Here is a 20,752-nt window from a genome sequence, read left to right as displayed (position 1 = left end):
CACACTGTATGTTGGCCAATTTGACAATAAATTATATTAAATATATATGTATAAATATAATGTATAAATTATATATGTACATATATGTATAAATATGTATATATGTATAAATATAATGTATAAATTATATATGTACATATATGTATAGATGTATATGTATACATATATGTATATATGTATAAATTGTATATGTATACATATATGTATATGTGTATATACATATATATAAATTCAATATGTTAAAAAATAAAATTTAAAAAATTTCTTAATTTTAAAAAATTTTTAAAAATTAAAATAAAGGAGCTAGATTTGCTAACAACTATATAAGGCTAAAAAAATAAATAAATAAATAAATAAATAAATAAATAAATCATAAATAAATAAATAATAACATAAAATACTGTAACCTACTCAGTTTTCCCTTTGAAAATGGCAGTAATAAACTCTCAAGGCATTTTATTTCAGCAGTTCCCATAATGTAATCTTTACTATGCTCCTTCCCTCATAGCAGATAAGCCTCCCAGTTCAAGGCTGTGAAGAAGTGATTTTTCAATCATCAGAGAACTTCCTCCTAAGTCTGCCAAAGACAGAAGGGACAGCATCCTGAGAAGACCAAAATAAAGAGACCATCCCAAATTGTTCTCTTCTTCCCAGTAGTCTCTGGGGATTGGGGTGGTGAGGTGGGGGGGCGGGGGGGTGATAATGGGTTCTGTGTGCTCTAAAGAGCAAGGCACATACAAGCTGTTACCTGTATCTCATTATATTGTAATTCTCTGTTGTTAGCCCTGAACCTCTGGTAAACATTGTTGGGGGGAACAGAGCGGGCTCAGCTAGCTGTGGTATATTCTCAAAGGGGTGTGTGTCTTTAGCTAGGCCTGGGTGCGAACGGCGGCAGGTGTCAACATCTTCCCTGAGGGCAAGGGTGGTGCTGGCAATGATGATTAGTGAGATCCTCAAGAGACAGAGGATTTAAGGCCTGGGCACCTGGTCCCATAGTCCCTTCCCCCACAGTTGAATTGTTTAAATCAGGTGAAAGGTTATTTTGTGTGGAACAAAAAAAAAAAAAAAATTACTCTTTAGGTGTCCAAATATTCCAACTTTTGACACAAGCTGCTTTGTAAACGCTGATTGCAGTGACTTTCTTCATAATACATAATTAAAATAAGATGCATCAAAATCTTTTCCTTTTCTTTACAATCCCAAATATGGGCTTTCTTTTGAGAGGAAAACTCTATTTTCCTTGTGGAAAATTAAGGAGTTCCTGTAAGAAATGGGAATGACATACCAGAAGGGATATCCTTAAAGGGGGATTAAAGAGGAAGTTCTTCACAAACCTAGACTGCAAAATGGATTATAATGTAGCCAGTGTTACAATTGCAGTCATACATCAAAGACTAAATGTATATTCTTTAGCTTGTCAAAACTGAGCGGAAGTAGAGCCAGGGACACAATGGAAGCCAAATGAAACTTGCCAGCATGACTGACTGGTTTGCTTACTTGGAGCCCATTGAAATGTAGCCTAAAAATACTTTCTCTTTCCTTCCCAGACTCCTTCCTTCCCCAAAACCCTCCTTCCAATTCTGCCTTCATTTTGTCACTTTCTACTCTTGCTCCTGTCCAATTGTGCCACCTCACCTCTTTGAAACTTACATTTTTGTCTTTAATTTCTTATTCCAACTCATTTCTTGTATGTCTTTCATGCTTTTCCTTTATCCTGATACCCTCTCTTCACTAAGTTTTTTTTCCTACTTCCATAAAGATTACTCTAAAGCTGTCTAAAACAATAAAGTAAATATTGTCTTACTTATTGTTGATGTCTTGTGGAAATTACGTACGTATCTTTACAAGGACAAGATCTTTTATTATTTGTTTGTGGTAAAATGCATCCAGTGCTATATGCACTAGGTACTCATTGAGAAGATCAGGGAGAGCAATTTTACTTAGACCACATTATCTCCTGAGACCCTTCAAATATTCTGTCTTGTGCCACTATACCTATGGTGCATATGGGTTAACAGCATTGGCAGTACCTGGGAGCTTCTTAGATCTGCAGGGTTTCAAGCCCCACCCATTCTTGTTGAATCAGAAGATTTCCAGGTGATTCATACATGCAATAAGGTTCGAGAAGCACTACGTTAGAGAACATACTGAAACCTTCGAGGCTTCTTTTCTGCCAGGTGATTGTAAATGTCCAGAATTTCATAATTAAATCCTACTAGCTTAGTATAACAGAGCACAGAACTAAAGGCTATCTTGGTGGCTTCAAAGACTTAATGTCATGTAATATACATGACATTACAATCCAAGACGATGACTCAGACACAAAGGAGAGTAAAACATGTTAAATGCTTAGTACTATTGCAGTAGGGGATCATGAATAATTGGATGTTGTTCTCAATAAAAGATACCCGTTTTATAGCCCTGTACAAGTGTGCATAAACAACATACATATCTCCCTAGTCTTTATTTGGATGTCTGACTAGTTAGAGAAGTTAGACATGCATAACCAGTTTAGTCATAACAATCATGTTCAGAAAACAGTCTCTAGACTTCCACCTAATTCCTCCTCTACGTAAGACCTCCTGTGAGCTGGTAGGAGTCCAAATTCTTGTGGTGCCTTTGTGAACCACTTTGCTTGATTCATATATGTATCTTCATGTAATGGCTTTTAATAATAAGGGATATTTGGAGATGAAAAGATTAGAGTAACCGAGCCCATTCCATTGGTAGGTTGCCATTTTTTATAAGGATTTACTTTACTGGTATACCATGTTTTCATTACTGGTTTTTTTTGTATTCTTTTTGGCTTAGATTCTGAGTCCTGTATTCATGAAAAATCAAATGAAGTCCTTCAGCTATGCTGCTTTGTAATTAGGAAGCACAATGTGAATGCTTGTTATCATTCTCCAGTCACACACCTGCCTAGTGGGTAAAGGGTAGAATTCAGTCCATAATTTGGTGATCCAGGCTTTATTGTCAAGTAAGTTGACTGAAAGATTATAGTTTTGATTGACTAGAAAACTACTCTGCTCTTTTTGAAATAACTATTCAAAAAATTATTCAAAAATTATGGGAAACACATAGGGTGTTAAAAATGCAGAATTTGCATCAACCTTTAAGAAATTTTGTAAATGGGGGACCTGGGGGCTGAGTCAGTTAAGTGGCTGACATCAGCCCAGGTCATGATCTCACGGTTCATGGATGCAAGCCCACATTGGGCTCCCTGCTGACAGCTCAGAGACTGGAGCCTGCTTCAGATTCTGTGTCTTCCTCTTTCTCTGCCCCTATCCCTCTCATGCTCTGTCTCTCAAAAACAAACAAAAGTTAAAAAAAAAATTTTTTTTAAGAAAAAATTTCATAAAGAACCAATGGCACCTGGGTGGCTCGTTCGGTTAAGCATCTGACTCTTGATTTTGGCTCAGGTCATAATCTCAGGGTTCGTGAGATTGAACCCCATGTCAGGATCTGTGGTGACAGCACAGGCCCCTCTTGGGATTCTCTCTCTGCCCCTCCCCTAATTGCACACCCATGCATGCTCTCTCTCTCTCTCTCTCAAAATAAATAAATAAACTTTAAAAAAAAAAAAAAAAAAGAAATGTTGTGGGGCACCTGAGTGGCTCAGTCGGTTAAGCGTCTGGCTACGGCTCAGGTCATGATCTCATGGTTTGTGAGTTCGAGCCCTGCGTTGGGCTCTGTGCTGACAGCTCAGAGCCTGGAGCCTGCTTCAGATTCTGTGTCTCCCTCTCTCTCTGCCCCTCCCCCACTCATGCTCTGTCTCTGTGTCTCTCAAAAATAAATAAACATTAAAAAAAATTTTCTAAGAAAAATAGAAATTTTGTAAAGAAACAGGGGCGCCTGGGTGGCGCAGTCGGTTAAGCGTCCGACTTCAGCCAGGTCACGATCTCGCGGTCCGTGAGTTCGAGCCCCGCGTCAGGCTCTGGGCTGATGGCTCAGAGCCTGGAGCCTGTTTCCGATTCTGTGTCTCCCTCTCTCTCTGCCCCTCCCCCGTTCATGCTCTGTCTCTCGCTGTCCCAAAAATAAATAAGAAACAGAAGTATGATTCTCTTTACAAGGAAACATAGGAGCTTCCTTACTCACTAATAATTTGACCCTCTGTGATAGGCATTGGAGAGAGGACCTGTAAGGGGTAAGCCAGCACCAAAATTCCAATATATAACTCCTTTCGAATCCAGAGAGGGAAAGAATTGAGGCAACATCTTTTTACCGTCGTTCTGTCTTTGAGAGTGAGAAAGGCAATTACAGAACATGAGGTATTAGAGACATGACATGAGGCCTTCTTGGAGAGGTTTAAGACATCTCTACCTCAAAAGAAGAACAATCTAATTCAGGAGACGCCAGGACACCATTCCAAGAAATAAGGACTCTCAATCAGTGCACATTGCAGGAGAGAGAGCTAAAAGGTTCTCAGCAGCCCCACCAAAAGCAGTTTTCCTGCAGGCACAGACCATAAAGGCATGAACTTTAAGGATATTAGTGTTTATTAATCTTGCTATTTCTGGTATCTTATTTGGCAAATAATTCATACTTAACGAATAAGGAAAAGACCCAAGACATTAAGACCTAAGATCACAGTAGATGCAAGTAAATTAAAAAGTTAAAAATTTTTAAAAGATGAAAGTGAAAGAAAATAGTACTGCTTTACAACAAAACAGCAGATGTATTTAGTAAGGATACCTAAAGGGTACACACATTCATTTGTTTTATCTTGTCCTACTTTATTCTTCCATGTTTATGCCTGGCAAATATTTTAAACAGTTAAATACACATACTATGTATGTTTCATGTTCAGAGAAAAATATATTGATATTGATGGGGTAATTACTGATATTAACGTAAAATGCTACCAATGGCTATCTTGTAGGAGGTAGAAGGAGGGATACTTTGAGAATTGGGGAGGGCTTTGGTTTATTCACATCTGTTGAATTTGTATGTACAAATACGACTTTTTATTGGAAGGAAACCTCCACTCCCTAGCTTCATGTATTTAAGTAAATACACTATACTAAAATTCCTTGCATCTCTCCCTCTCTGGCAGGCTCCTTCCTAAGTATTATCGGATAGGTGAATTAGAACAAGACACTGAGACAGTTCTCGGGCCCTTTCTCAATCTTTTCAGAGCTGGTCTGTCAACCAGAAGCATGTATTTCTTTATTGTCTCTGCTGCCTGTGGCACCCTGCTTTACGCCCAGTCCCCCACAAACAGAAGAAAAAAACATACGGGAGAGCAAGGATTTTGCCTGTCTTATTCACCTCTGTGTCTCCAGCATCTAGAACACCGTCAGCACTCACAGAGTGCACACTAAATAAATACTTTTTTGACTAGGTCAGTAAATTCCTCTACTCTTTACTATGCGGTGAATTGCCTGCCCTGCTAGAGAGGCTGGCAACTGTCCAGCAGTGCTGAAGACGAGCCCACTCACCGAATTCAGAGATGAACTTGAAAAGTCCGCTACGGCTGCACCAAGCCTTGTGTTTGTGTTCGATCCCTTGCTGCTTAGCACGACAGTTGCCATGTGATACCTACCTGCTGACCACTGAGCTCAACTCTTACTTGACTCCAAGTTCAAGAGGACAGGAAAGATATTGTTTGGTGGGTATACTCAAATCACAATACTTTTATCATGAAAACTTTTGCTTTGAAATGGACTTAATTAGGGAGCTATATTACTTTTTAAAAGCAATGTCAACTACACTGTGTGCTTCTACAACTCTCTAACACGCATGAGTAAAGAGCCTGTGTCCAATAAGCAAATATACACGTCACTAAATGCACTGTGGAAAGGGGGCCCATGAGGAATGAGAGCACCACCCCTTCTCACTTACCCCTCCAGGCTCTCAGAGTATCCGTGGTCCAATAAAACATCCTGACCTTGAGACGGCAGGTGTGAAAGGATACTGGGTTAACAGAAAGGAACACTAAGCTCCACCTAAAAGGCCAACATACTTTTGCTTTTTCTGTGTTTTCACAAAGCCAATGACTCTCCAGCATATTTCAGAGGATCAGAGACCTCCACATGTATCTTTGTAAGGCCACTTGCCCAATCTGGAACTACCCACTAAGGACCAATGGGGCAGAGTTGAGCTTCTCTAGGCTTTTTACAAATGCCTCCTAGACTGGGTTGCAGAAGTCTGGGGTCAGCTGCTGTAAATACATGCTTATCAATTAATAACCAGCTCTACACAATGCCTTGCAAAACTACACCTGCTAAGTGGCCACACATACACATACTTATTTGTTTAGGCCACTGCTGACCTCGAAGATTGTTCATAGACTTAAAAAGACAGAGAGGGTAGGGCACAGACACTTTTGAGGACGGTTTGGAAGTTTCTTACAAAACTAAACATACGCTTACCATATGATCCAGCAATCAAGCTCCTTGATATGTACCAAAAGGAGCTGAAACGTTTTGTCTACACAAAAATCTGCACATGGATTTTTATAGCAGTTTTACTCACAATTTCCAACATTTGAAAGCAATCAAGATGTCCTTCAGTAGGTGAATGGATAAAAAAACAAAAAACAAAAACAAAAAACTGCGGTATATCCAGGCAATAGAATATTATTCAGCTAAAAGGAAGTGAACTATAAAGCCATGAAAAGACATGGAGGAAACTGTAATTCATATTATTAAGTAAAAGAAGGTAATCTAAAATTACACATTATATGATTCCAACTGTATTATTTCTGGAAAAGGCAAAACTATGGAGACAGTAAAAGATCAGTGGTTACTATGGTGTGGGGATCATGGATGGGAGTGAGAAGAACAGACAACTTTTTTGTAATGTTTATTTATATTTGAGAGAGAGAGAGAGAGTGCTCAAGCAGGGGAGGGGCAGAGAGAGAGAGAGACAGAGAGAGAGAGAGAGAGATGGAGACAGAAACTGAAGCAGGCTCCAGATTCCAAGCTGTCAGCACAGAGCCCTATGTGGGGCTCGAATTCATGAGCCACATAGCACAGAGCAGTGAAACTCTTTAGAGCAGTAAAACTATTCTGCAGGATACTATAAACGGTGGATATATGCCATAATATATTTGTCCAAACCTGTAGAATGTACACCACCAAGAATGAACTTCAATGTATGGATTCTGCGTGATTATGTACATTTATCAGTTGTAATGAATGTACCACTCTGGTGAGGGATACTGATAATGGGTGAGATTATGCATGTGTTGGGGCAGAGATATATGGGAAATCTCTGTACCTTTCCCTTAATTTTGCTATGAACCTGAAATTGCTCTAAAAATTAAGTCAAGAAATGAAGGAAGGAAGGAATGAAGGAAGGAAGGAAGGAAGGAAGGAAGGAAGGAAGGAAGGAAGGAAGGAAGGAAGGAAGGTCATATTCTTCAAGAAAATAATAAGTGAAAGAGAGGTACATTCCTGTCAGGGAATTATTGGCACTATTTTCCCTTCTACTTAGTGTTCTAAGGCAGCAGGGCCATATATTGCAAAAAACATTCAAACCAACAGAAATGTCAAGACGAGAGAACGGATGTGCTGAAATAGGGCAGGGGTGCTAAATATACCTCCTTCCTTTCCCTGCTGGTTCAAGACACTTCTGTCTTCTTGCCAGATCTTAGCACGCAGGTTGGATGCATACCCTTCCCAAATCTTAAAGCCTAGAAATACATCTTCCAACAAAATCTTTTTTTTTTTTTTTTTTTTTTTTTTTCATGGTGTATTTATTTATTTATTTATTTTTTTTTTTTTATATGAAATTTATTGTCAAATTGGTTTCCATACAACACCCAGTGCTCATCCCAAAAGGTGCCCTCCTCAGTACCCATCACCCACCCTCTCCTCCCTCCCACCCCCCATCAACCCTCAGTTTGCTCTCAGTTCTCAACAGTCTCTTATGCTTTGGCTCTCTCCCACTCTAACCTCTTCTTTTTTTTTTTTTTTTTTTGTTCCCCTCCCCCATGGGTTTCTCTTAAGTTTCTCAGGATCCACATAAGAGTGAAACCATATGGTATCTGTCTTTCTCTGTATGGCTTATTTCACTTAGCATCACACTCTCCAGTTCCATCCACGTTGCTACAAAAGGCCATATTTCATTTTTTCTCATTGCCACGTAGTACTCCATTGTGTATATAAACCACAATTTCTTTATCCATTCATCAGTTGATGGACATTTAGGCTCTTTCCATAATTTGGCTATTGTTGAGAGTGCTGCTATGAACATTGGGGTACAAGTACCCCTATGCATCAGTACTCCTGTGTCCCTTGGATAAATTCCTAGCAGTGCTATTGCTGGGTCATAGGGTAGGTCTATTTTTAATTTTCTGAGGAACCTCCACACTGCTTTCCAGAGCGGCTGCACCAATTTGCATTCCCACCAACAGTGCAGGAGGGTTCCCGTTTCTCCACATCCTCTCCAGCATCTATAGTCTCCTGATTTGTTCATTTTGGCCACTCTGACTGGCGTGAGGTGATACCTGAGTGTGGTTTTGATTTGTATTTCCCTGATAAGGAGCGACGCTGAACATCTTTTCATGTGCCTGTTGGCCATCCGGATGTCTTCTTTAGAGAAGTGTCTATTCATGTTTTCTGCCCATGTCTTCACTGGGTTATTTGCTTTTCGGGTGTGGAGTTTGGTGAGCTCTTTATAGATTTTGGATACTAGCCCTTTGTCCGATATGTCATTTGCAAATATCTTTTCCCATTCCGTTGGTTGCCTTTTAGTTTTGTTGGTTGTTTCCTTTGCTGTGCAGAAGCTTTTTATCTTCATAAGGTCCCAGTAATTCACTTTTGCTTTTAATTCCCTTGCCTTTGGGGATGTGTCGAGTAAGAGATTGCTACGGCTGAGGTCAGAGAGGTCTTTTCCTGCTTTCTCCTCTAAGGTTTTGATGGTTTCCTGTCTCACATTCAGGTCCTTTATCCATTTTGAGTTTATTTTTGTGAATGGTGTGAGAAAGTGGTCTAGTTTCAACCTTCTGCATGTTGCTGTCCAGTTCTCCCAGCACCATTTGTTAAAGAGACTGTCTTTTTTCCATTGGATGTTTTTTCCTGCTTTGTCAAAGATGAGTTGGCCATACGTTTGTGGGTCGAGTTCTGGGGTTTCTATTCTATTCCATTGGTCTATGTGTCTGTTTTTCTGCCAATACCATGCTGTCTTGATGATGACAGCTTTGTAGTAGAGGCTAAAGTCTGGGATTGTGATGCCTCCTGCTTTGGTCTTCTTCTTCAAAATTACTTTGGCTATTCGGGGCCTTTTGTGGTTCCATATGAATTTTAGGATTGCTTGTTCTAGTTTCGAGAAGAATGCTGGTGCAATTTTGATTGGGATTGCATTGAATGTGTAGATAGCTTTGGGTAGTATTGACATTTTGATAATATTTATTCTTCCAATCCATGAGCAGGGAATGTCTTTCCATTTCTTTAAATCTTCTTCAATTACCTTCAAAAGCTTTCTATAGTTTTCAGCATACAGATCCTTTACATCTTTGGTTAGATTTATTCCTAGGTATTTTATGCTTCTTGGTGCAATTGTGAATGGGATCAGTTTCTTTATTTGTCTTTCTGTTGCTTCATTGTTAGTGTATAAGAATGCAACTGATTTCTGTACATTGATTTTGTATCCTGCAACTTTGCTGAATTCATGGATCAGTTCTAGCAGACTTTTGGTGGAGTCTATCGGATTTTCCATGTATAATATCATGTCATCTGCAAAGAGCGAAAGCTTGACTTCATCTTTGCCAATTTTGACGCCTTTGATTTCCTTTTGTTGTCTGATTGCTGTTGCTAGAACTTCCAGCACTATGTTAAACAACAGCGGTGAGAGTGGGCATCCCTGTCGTGTTCCTGATCTCAGGGAAAAAGCTCTCAGTTTTTCCCCGTTGAGGATGATGTTAGCTGTGGGCTTTTCATAAATGGCTTTTATGATCTTTAAGTATGTTCCTTCTATACCGACTTTCTCAAGAGTTTTTATTAAGAAAGGGTGCTGGATTTTGTCGAAGGCCTTTTCTGCATCGATTGACAGGATCATATGGTTTTTCTCCTTTTTTTTGTTAATGTGATGTATCACGTTGATTGATTTGCGAATGTTGAACCAGCCCTGCATCCCAGGAATGAATCCCACTTGATCATGGTGAATAATTCTTTTTATATGCCGTTGAATTCGATTTGCTAGTATCTTATTGAGAATTTTTGCATCCATATTCATCAGGGATATTGGCCTGTAGTTCTCTTTTTTTACTGGGTCTCTGTCTGGTTTAGGAATCAAAGTAATACTGGCTTCATAGAATGAGTCTGGAAGTTTTCCTTCCCTTTCTATTTCTTGGAATAGCTTGAGAAGGATAGGTATTATCTCTGCTTTAAACGTCTGGTAGAACTCCCCTGGGAAGCCATCTGGTCCTGGACTCTTATTTGTTGGGAGATTTTTGATAACCGATTCAATTTCTTCGCTGGTGATGGGTCTGTTCAAGCTTTCTATTTCCTCCTGATTGAGTTTTGGAAGAGTGTGGGTGTTCAGGAATTTGTCCATTTCTTCCAGGTTGTCCAATTTGTTGGCATATAATTTTTCATAGTATTCCCTGATAATTGTTTGTATCTCTGAGGGATTGGTTGTAATCATTCCATTTTCATTCATGATTTTATTTATTTGGGTCATCTCCCTTTTCTTTTTGAGAAGCCTGGCTAGAGGTTTGTCAATTTTGTTTATTTTTTCAAAAAACCAACTCTTGGTTTCGTTGATCTGCTCTACAGTTTTTTTAGATTCTATATTGTTTATTTCTGCTCTGATCTTTATTATTTCTCTTCTTCTGCTGGGTTTAGGCTGCCTTTGCTGTTCTGCTTCTATTTCCTTTAGGTGTGCTGTTAGATTTTGTATTTGGGATTTTTCTTGTTTCTTGAGATAGGCCTGGATTGCAATGTATTTTCCTCTCAGGACTGCCTTCGCTGCGTCCCAAAGCGTTTGGATTGTTGTATTTTCATTTTCGTTTGTTTCCATATATTTTTTAATTTCTTCTCTAATTGCCTGGTTGACCCACTCATTCGTTAGTAGGGTGTTCTTTAACCTCCATGCTTTTGGAGGTTTTCCAGACTTTTTTCTGTGGTTGATTTCAAGCTTCATAGCATTGTGGTCTGAAAGTATGCATGGTATGATTTCAATTCTTGTAAACTTATGAAGGGCTGTTTTGTGACCCAGTATATGATCTATCTTGGAGAATGTTCCATGTGCACTCGAGAAGAAAGTATATTCTGTTGCTTTGGGATGCAGAGTTCTAAATATATCTGTCAAGTCCATCTGATCCAATGTCTCATTCAGGGCCCTTGTTTCTTTATTGACCGTGTGTCTAGTTGATCTATCCATTTCTGTAAGTGGGGTGTTAAAGTCCCCTGCAATTACCACATTCTTATCAATAAGGTTGCTTATGTTTATGAGTAATTGTTTTATATATTTGGGCGCTCCAGTATTCGGTGCATAGACATTTATAATTGTTAGCTCTTCCTGATGGATAGACCCTGTCACTATTATATAATGTCCTTCTTCATCTCTTGTTACAGCCTTTAATTTAAAGTCTAGTTTGTCTGATATAAGGATGGCTACTCCAGCTTTCTTTTGGCTTCCAGTAGCATGATAAATAGATCTCCATCCCCTCACTCTCAATCTAAAGGTGTCCTCAGGTCTAAAATGAGTCTCTTGTAGACAGCAAATAGATGGGTCTTGTTTTTTTATCCATTCTGATACCCTAAGTCTTTTGGTTGGCGCATTTAATCCATTTACATTCAGTGTTATTATAGAAAGGTATGGGTTTAGAGTCATTGTGATGTCTGTATGTTTTATGCTTGTAGTGATGTCTCTGGTACTTTGTCTCACAGGGTCCCCCTTAGGATCTCTTGTAGGGCTGGTTTAGTGGTGACAAATTCCTTCAGTTTTTGTTTGTTTGGGAAGACCTTTATCTCTCCTTCGATTCTAAATGACAGACTTGCTGGATAAAGGATTCTCGGCTGCATATTTTTTCTGTCTAGCACACTGAAAATCTCGTGCCAATTCTTTCTGGCCTGCCAAGTTTCAAAAGAGAGATCAGTCACGAGTCTTATAGGTCTCCCTTTATATGTGAGGGCACGTTTACCCCTTGCTGCTTTCAGAATTTTCTCTTTATCCTTGTATTTTGCCAGTTTCACTATGATATGTCGTGCAGAAGATCGATTCAAGTTACGTCTGAAGGGAGTTCTCTGTGCCTCTTGGATTTCAATGCCTTTTTCCTTCCCCAGTTCAGGGAAGTTCTCAGCTATTATTTCTTCAAGTACCCCTTCAGCACCTTTCCCTCTCTCTTCCTCCTCTGGGATACCAATAATGCGTATATTATTTCTTTTTAGTGTATCACTTAGTTCTCTAATTTTCCCCTCGTACTCCTGGATTTTTTTATCTCTCTTTTTCTCAGCTTCCTCTTTTTCCATAACTTTATCTTCTAGTTCACCTATTCTCTCCTCTGCCTCTTCAATCCGAGCTGTGGTGGTTTCCATTTTGTTATGCATTTCGTTTAAAGCGTTTTTCAGCTCCTCGTGACTGTTCCTTAGTCCCTTGATCTCTGTAGCAAGAGATTCTCTGCTGTCCGCTATACTGTTTTCAAGCCCAGCGATTAATTTTATGACTATTATTCTAAATTCACTTTCTGTTATATTGTTTAAATCCTTTTTGATCAGCTCATTAGCTGTTGTTATTTCCTGGAGATTCTTCTGAGGGGAATTCTTCCGCTTGGTCATTTTGGATAGTCCCTGGCGTGGTGAGGACCTGCAGGGCACTTCCCCTGTGCTGTGGTGTATAACTGGAGTTCGTGGGCGGAGCCGCTGTCAGACCTGATGTCTGCCCCCAGCCCACAGCTGTGTCCACAGTCAGACTGGTGCGTGCCTTCTCTTCCCCTCTCCTAGGGGCGGGATTCACTGTGGGGTGGGGTGGCCTGTCTGGGCTACTTGCACACTGCCAGGCTTGTGATGCTGGGGATCTGGCGTCTTAGCTGGGGTGGGTAGGCAAGGTGCACAGGGGCAGGAGGGGCAGGCTTAGCTTGCTTCTCCTTAGGTGATCCTCTTCAGGAGGGGCCCTGTGGCAGCAGGAGGGAGTCAGATCCGCTGCCGGAGGTTTGGCTCCGCAGAAGCGCAGAGTTGGGTGTTTGCGCGCAGAGCGAGCAAGTTCCCTGGCAGGAACTGGTTCTCTTTGGGATTTTGGCTGGGGGATGGGCGGGGAAGATGGCGCTGGCGAGCGCCTTTGTTCCCCACCAAACTGAGCTCTGTCGTCCGGGGGCTCAGCAGCTCTCCTTCCCTTTGTCCTCCAGCCTTCCTGCTTTCTGAGCAGAGCTGTTAACTTATGACCTCCCAGACGCTAAGTCGCGCTTGCTGTCGGAACACAGTCCGTCAGGCCCCTCCGCTTTTTGCAAGCCAGACTCGGGGGCTCTGCTTGGCCGGCGAGCCGCCCCTCCGCCCCGGCTCCCTCCCGCCAGTCCGTGGAGCGCGCACCGCCTCGCCGCCCTTCCTACCCTCTTCCGTGGGCCTCTCGTCTGCGCTTGGCTCCGGCGACTCCGTTCTGCTAATCCTCTGGTGGTTTTCTGGGTTATTTAGGCAGGTGTAGGTGGAATCTAAGTGATCAGCAGGACGCGCGGTGAGCCCAGCGTCCTCCTACGCCGCCATCTTCAATCCTTCCAACAAAATCTTAACTCGCGACAAAATAACTACAGTCAAGCAAGTTGGAAGTGGCATAGAATGCATTTCAAGTTGGATATTGGCTGAACATTAAAATCAATAGTTTAAAGGCCCAGAATAATTTTTATCAGTTAAGACTTGGCTATAACTTGAGAGTCATTAACTTATTAAATTCTTAACATTTCAGAGACTATAAAAGCAATACAGCCTGGCTATATATTTCAATTAACATTCAGAGCACTTACCACCACATAGGGTCAAAACATTTTTAAGAGATTGATAAAATGCCTGTGTTGCCTGCTAGAGCAGAGGAGGAAACAAAGCAAGGGGGGAAAAAAGACAAAAACAAAACTGCAAAACAAAACCAGAACTCCAATCACTTGCTATGCTTCTAGATAACAGACCTCCCTCAAGATTCTTGTAGAATTCTTAGTTGATCTGAGTCCCTCGATATATGGTGCCCCTACAGAAAAGGTTTAAGTGAGACATCTGTTTGTTCTATATATGCCACTGAATGCCTTCCACATATTCTCTCTTGAAACTCAGAGAACAAGTCACAGAGTCTCCCTCAGGGACAAGACTGCCAATTAGGCCAACTTCCTGAGGAGACGTTTATTTTTAACTTGATGGAAACATTGTAAAGGGAGACTTATTTTGTTGTTTTTTATTTGTTTGTTTTGAGGAGACACCTAAGATAGCAAGAAATTGCCTTAGAATTCAAAGTCAAGGCTAGACTTTGTCAGAAAAAACAGGAATCTGCCCAGTTCTCTGCTTACTCGCTGTCTAGCATGGGGAAGTAAGATTAACCCAACACGATTTAGTAAGGCATTGTTCTAAGTGTTTTGCTTGGATTAACCCACCTAACCCTCAAAAAGATCTCATGAGATGGGACCCTATAAGATGAAGTAACAGAAAGAATAAGTAACATGCTTCAGATCAGCATCACAGAGGTGACAAAATAAAGAATGGAGATTAAACCCAGGTACCCCTGTGGCTAGAGACTGTACTCCCAACCACTTCATTGGTGGTTTTTAAAATTTTTAAATATAGCCTACTACAAGAAATATTTTTACTATAACCCACAGAAAGTAAGAAATATGTTCTATAATACAAGCCAGTACATGCACATACATATGTGTGTATTAGATATATAAATATATATATAACCATTCTTTTATGAAAACCATTTTCATATTTTATGAAACCATTCTTACTCTTACTTCATGTGATGCATTGATATTTTCTACTGTATTTTATTTTTTAGAGCTGCTGATCACTCACCACCAAACCAATTTCAGGATCCACTGCGTGTCATAACCTGAAGTTTGAAAAACAAGGCACTACCTTTTTTTTTTTTTACCACCATAGGAATTTTGTGAGGATTACATAGGCAAATGTGTGCAGAACATTTAGCACAAGGCCTGTACATACTGTATGCTCGACACATGGTAGTAATTTTTATTGAACTTGTAAGCTAGCTGTAATTCTAGGAGGCAGAGACACTGAGGGGAAAACCATGACTGGGCTTCAGTGAGTATCTATCCCTGGCAGTGAGATAGGGAATTTCCCCACTATTTTTAACTTGCTCTGTAATGGAAGTCCACATTGGCAAGAGAGCTGACTGGTGGCCAATCCTGGGTTTCCTCTTCTCCGCTAGAAAGGGTAATTTACATTTTGCTATGCCTTTCTGCTGGAACCTGCAGTAAACCTAAGTCACTGATCTATGTTTACATCCAGCACTATTCTGGACGCTAGGGGCTGCACAAAATTGGTCTTCGTAAAGGAGTCTAGCTGAGAAGATGCATTCACTTCCTACTGATGCTTTATAAATTACCACATAGTGGCTGAAAGCAACACAATTTGATGACCTTCCAGTTCTAGAGGTCAGAAATCTGAACTGGGTCTCACCATGCTGAAAACAAGGTGTTGACAGGGCTGTTCGTCTCTGGAGTCTCTAGGGGAGAATCTATTTGCATACATTTTCTAGCTCCTTTTTAGAGGCTATTTATATTCCTTGGCTCCTAGCCCCTGGCCCCCTACACCACCTTAAAGCCTGCAACAGCAGGCTGAAACGTCACATCAAACCACTCTGACTTTGACAATGACTTGTTATCTCATCTCCTTCTCTGAATCTTCTGCCTTCTTCCACCTTTTAAGGACCCTAGCGATTGATTACATTGGATCCACCTAAATAATCCAGAATAATCTCTCTATTGCCATGCAAGGTAAACTTCAGAGGTTCTGGAGATTAGGATGTGGACATTTGGAGGAGTAGGAGGGGCAACTACTGCCTCACTTGGGAGACAAACTACCTACAGCAAGATATAACAACAACATAATGACACATAATGTTTATTGAGCATTTACTAGGCATTGTGCTGAGTGCTTGACTTGTCTTGGCTCATTTCCTTGTAGAGAAACCAAGACTCCAAGAGATAATGCAAATTGACTCAATTCGTACAGATAATGTCAAACTCTGCCTCACTTCAAACACCATGCTATTAAACCCCTTCCCTACATATAACTAAATATTAAATATGTATATGTTTAGTGGTTAGCAACTGAAAGGGCGGGCCTACGCCAGCCGACTCCATCTTGTTCTGTGTCCTTCACCTTGACCACACCTCCTCCCCTTGAGTAACCCCCCCTCACCTGCCTAACAGGACTCGACCCTTCCCCAGGACCCTTCCCCAGCCAATCGGCTGAGGCCATAGCCATTACCTCACCAACTGCCCCCAGGCCCCAATAAAACCTTTGTCCTTTTGAAACTCACTCTCTTTCCCTGGTATCTCACTGCTGCGTCGGTGCAGGTAGGGGATTGAGCTCGAGCTAGCTCGAATAAAGGCTCTTTGCTTTTGCATCGGACTCGGCTCCCTAGTGGTCTTTGGGGATCACGAATTCTGGGCATAACACAACCTTTCCCCATCATGAACTCTTTTTACTCTTTTCCCCCCCAGGGACTTTATTTTGAAAGATTTTGTATATTAAATGTTTTTCTTCATTAATCAAAGACAATTGATGTTACTTGTAACATCTGATAGCTCTGAGCTAATCTCTTTGCCTCTTTTTGGATTCATATAGTTCCAGACAAAATAATGCAACACAGTATTTGTTTAATATGTTTTGGCATCATTTTGTAATATTGAAGATGGGAACTCAGATAACCCTCTTTGTAGATGCCTAGGAGTTCAGAGAAGAAGGAAATCAGTGGGGATGAAGAGCTGCCAGAAGAAATGGGGTCTGACTTAAGTCTCCAAGAAGCAGAAATTTCACAGACAGAGAATGGAGAATATGAATGATACCTAGGAAATGGGGAAAAGTCCATGTAAAGATGAGATGTAGACAGCTTGTTAGGGCGAACTGGAAAAAGAGACTAAAGGAGAATGTATAAAGCACCGATGCTTTGAAAGACATGTAAATAAGGAAAAATTTAACCAGGCAGGAAAATGCAGAGGCTGAAAAGCTTCTGAGCAATTCCTGGACTTAGAGAGGTTAATCAGTTAGAACAAAGAACAAGAAAGAAGGAACTAAGAAACTGGCAATTGTATTTTAATTTACCTTTCAGGAGGGATATTGGATGGCTGGGAGGCATGGAAGGGGGTGGGGACTAAGTTTTCATATATCCCCTTTTGATTCTTCTAAATTTGTATATAATACACAAGTATTAGCTAGCAAAACACACACACACATACACACACACACACACACATATATGTACACACACATACAGTATGTGTATAATCTATATCTGAAATGTATTGATATGGGTATATAAGAGCATCTTTACAGACTCAAAGTGCTATACAGTAAAACCAGGCTTCTACTCTCAGTACGCTTAAGAGCTCAGGATAAGCCACTTGTCATTCTGCCCCTCCCCGCCCCTGAGTAAAACTACTTCAGCAATTTTCTCATTGGCTTAAAAAATTGCTCCTTGTTTTTTTGTTTTTGTTTTTGTTCTTGTTTTTTAGGGTTTGTTTGTTTGTTTGTTTGTTTGTTTGTTTACCAACCTCATTCTAAGCACTAACTCAAGGTTGGGCTAGTGCCCAGGTATTTTGCATTACTTTTACATGTTTGCCCAACATGCATGAGAACCTACTTCAGAACTGACTCAGAAATCTCACAGGATCATGTCATTTACCCCCACGATCCATGATCAGTAATAGAGTCATAAGGTCTACACATTCTGACCTGCCTCAAAGATAGTGTCTGCCAGCTGGCCTCATGCTCACACCTTAGGCTCCACTTCATCAACAGTGGATTGGCATCAATACTTGTCTATTAAATTACTATGCAATTTAGGGGTACCTGGATGGCTCGCTCAGTCGGTTAAGGGTCCTAGTTCAGCTCAGGTCATGATCTCACGGCTTGTGGGTTTGAGCCCCACATCAGGCTCTGTGCTGACAGCTGAGAGCCTGGAGCCTGCTTTGGATTGTGTCTCCCTCCCTCTCTGCCCCTTCCCTGCTCGTGCTCTTGTCTCTATCTCTCTCAAAAATAAAAATAAACATTAAATAACTAAATAAATTACTTTGCAATTGAAAGGAATTTTTTTTATCGCATAGATCAACAGGTACCCTACTGTGATCTTGTTTTAAAGAGCTAATGAAATAACTCCACCACTGTTTTTGTGGGAAGATATCGAACCTTTGCACTTTATGAATAATCCATGCTTTCTTGGAGTATTGGAAGGCTCAATAGTCAAAGCAAGCACCCTATGATGCTGAGGCAGCCAACCTGCCGCATTAGTGCTACAAGCAGTAACTAAGGCATCTGAAGGCTTTGGAATGAACACTTTAAATGTTTGGGGACTTAGGCAAAAAGTTGCATTAAAAAACAATTCCTTAATCAGGTTGTGACTTACCTGCACTCAAAGCCATTGTATTAAACTCTTGCTAAGAGCTTAGATATGACACAGGAGATTGTATAAACAAAAGACTTACAGCAGGCATAGGAGAGGTAATAAACCAAAATTGACTGGCACAGCTAGATCCCAAAGCCAGTCGGGTTACTCTCTGCACATTTTACCAACTTCCATCTGTAAGAGTACATGCTTTATTGTGTGGATGAAAGTGTTACATCAATTACCTAATCCCCCTGCCTTATGTTAGTCAGTGCAGAAACCTTTATTGAGGTCCCCACAGGAGAGAAATTTTAGAAACTATATTAACAGGAAAAGATACAAGGGTGAATAATTGCTAAGGCTCTAAGAACTGTTGTCTCTTCTCTTGGAACTCCTTGAAGGCAGGAAATACCGTGTTTTTCTATATGTGCCTAGCACAGTGTTTGCCTTCAAATGACACTAAACTAGAATAAAGAGAACTATTCTAGAACTAGAATAAAGAAAATCTTAAAGCAGAGGCATGATTCAAAACTAAAGTAAATGTGTCACAATTCAGGAAGCACTTCCACATCTCTTATCTCATTCACTCCTCTCCTAACCCTTATGAATGAGGACAGCAAGTTCAGTAAGGACAGGCAATATGGATACTTAAATAGAGACTGAGCTTGAAATTGAGCACAATACTATTAACATGTTTTTATATGTGTGAATAAGGTCACACACACATTATACAGAATTAGAGCCCGTGACCATCCACCCATATATATAGATATTACAAACTTATATTATGGAATTCAACTCTTAAAACATTTTATTGTCCCAGAGTATAGTAGAGTACCGATTTGACTCACTATGGTTTTTGCTCCCTTGCATCCTGCAGGCCTATGAGTGGTCCTGAAAGGCATGGTTTTCACTCTTGGACTTTGTAGTCCTCTCTTAATGTACCAAAAAGTTTCTGGGAACAGCTTTTCTCCTATCTATAATAACAAAAAATGGTTCCTTCCTTTGAACTGCACCTTCAGATCACCTCTTGACATGTTTTCCCAATCATTTATACTCCACAAAATAATAGTGATTCAATTTGTCATTCATTACCTATCTAGCAACCTCCATGTTTTAGCTTGAATATTACTGAATCTCCTTAAGTATTTCTTTTTTTTTTTAAGTTTTTAAATGTTTATTTTTGAGAGAGAGAGGGAGACAGAGAATGAGCAGGGGAGGGGCAGAGAAAGAGGGAAACACAGAATCCCAAGCAGGCTCCAGGCTCTGAGCTGTCAGCACAGAGTCTGACATGCGGCGCAAACCCACAAACCACGAGATCATGACCTGAGCCGAAGTCAGACGTTTAACCGACTGAGCCACCCAGGCGCCCCTACGTTAAATAACTATTTAGTTTCAGATGCACCATTTGAGTACTCACTAAGTAGAAATATACACAATGCATTTATTCTATAGAATTCATCAACTAATCACAAAGAAAATACGAAGACAGATGCAGGGCCTCCTGGGTGCCTCAGTCAGTTGAGTATGGGGACTCTTGATTTCAGCTCAGGTCATGATCCCAGGCTCAGTTGAGATCAAGCTGAGCTGCAGTGGGCTCCCCACTGGGCATGGAGCCTGCTTAGGATTCTCTCTCTCCCTCTGCCTCTGCCCCTCCCTCACTTGCACTCTCGCTCTCATGCTCTCTCTCAAAAAAGAAATAATAATAAAATAAAATAAAATAAAGATGGAAATTTATGATATTTAGCTCTTTTTTATGTTTATGTCCTTGTTTTACTGTAGCTCTAAGATATTTATCAAAGACTTAATTAATAAGAGCTCTCTGATGCAATGAACTTGAATTAGACTATCTCGGTTACTCCCAGCTCTATCATCGTCTACTTGTAATACTTGAGGCCAGGAACTCTACTCTAAGGCTCAGTTTTTCCATCTTTAAGTTGGGAACTATTGAGTAAAACACTTATCACCCCTACCCCTATTCCAGTATTTCCTTCTAGGAGAAGAGTTCTTTCATTGGAATCACATACCTGGCCTCTTGCCACACCATTTATTCCCAGTACTGCTTCCTAGGGGAATAAGAGTATCTTACCTGACTGGTGAGTTTACGAACATAGATGCTCATCTCCTTTCTTCCTTTTCTCTTTGGAATCTTCCTGCGTTCAGAGAGAATAGATTCTGCCTTACTCCTACGTGTAACACTGCCTAAAAAGGGGACAGGCCTCAGTTTGTTCTTCCTATGATTAAGTGGGTACAAGAT

The 20,752-nt window shown here is 40.5% G+C and overlaps 1 protein-coding gene across 15 annotated transcripts in view; it reads right to left on the bottom strand.

Annotated features, from left to right (window-relative positions):
• The window catches only part of LOC147572004 (uncharacterized), a 218,898-nt gene that overhangs the window by 183,029 nt on the left and 15,117 nt on the right, over window positions 1–20,752 (bottom strand). For 2 of the 15 annotated variants that reach the window (XM_086695536.1, XM_086695545.1), the window contains one exon: window positions 20,607–20,648. The exons of 10 other annotated variants lie outside the window; for them this stretch is intronic. Coding sequence is in view for 1 of the 5 variants with exons in the window: in XM_086695533.1 (XP_086551659.1) it covers window positions 20,614–20,648 (35 nt within the window). In the remaining 4 variants the exon portion in view is untranslated. Of the gene's footprint in view, window positions 1–20,584; window positions 20,649–20,752 lie in introns of those variants that run through there. 3 more of the 15 variants (XM_086695542.1, XM_086695543.1, XM_086695533.1) reach the window with 2 other exon arrangements.

Source organism: Puma concolor, chromosome F2 (assembly GCF_028749965.1).
Source record: "Puma concolor isolate L17-30 chromosome F2, mPumCon1.1.hap2, whole genome shotgun sequence".
NCBI classification, from domain to species: Eukaryota; Metazoa; Chordata; class Mammalia; order Carnivora; family Felidae; genus Puma; species Puma concolor.
This window is presented reverse-complemented; position numbering and strand designations above follow the sequence as displayed.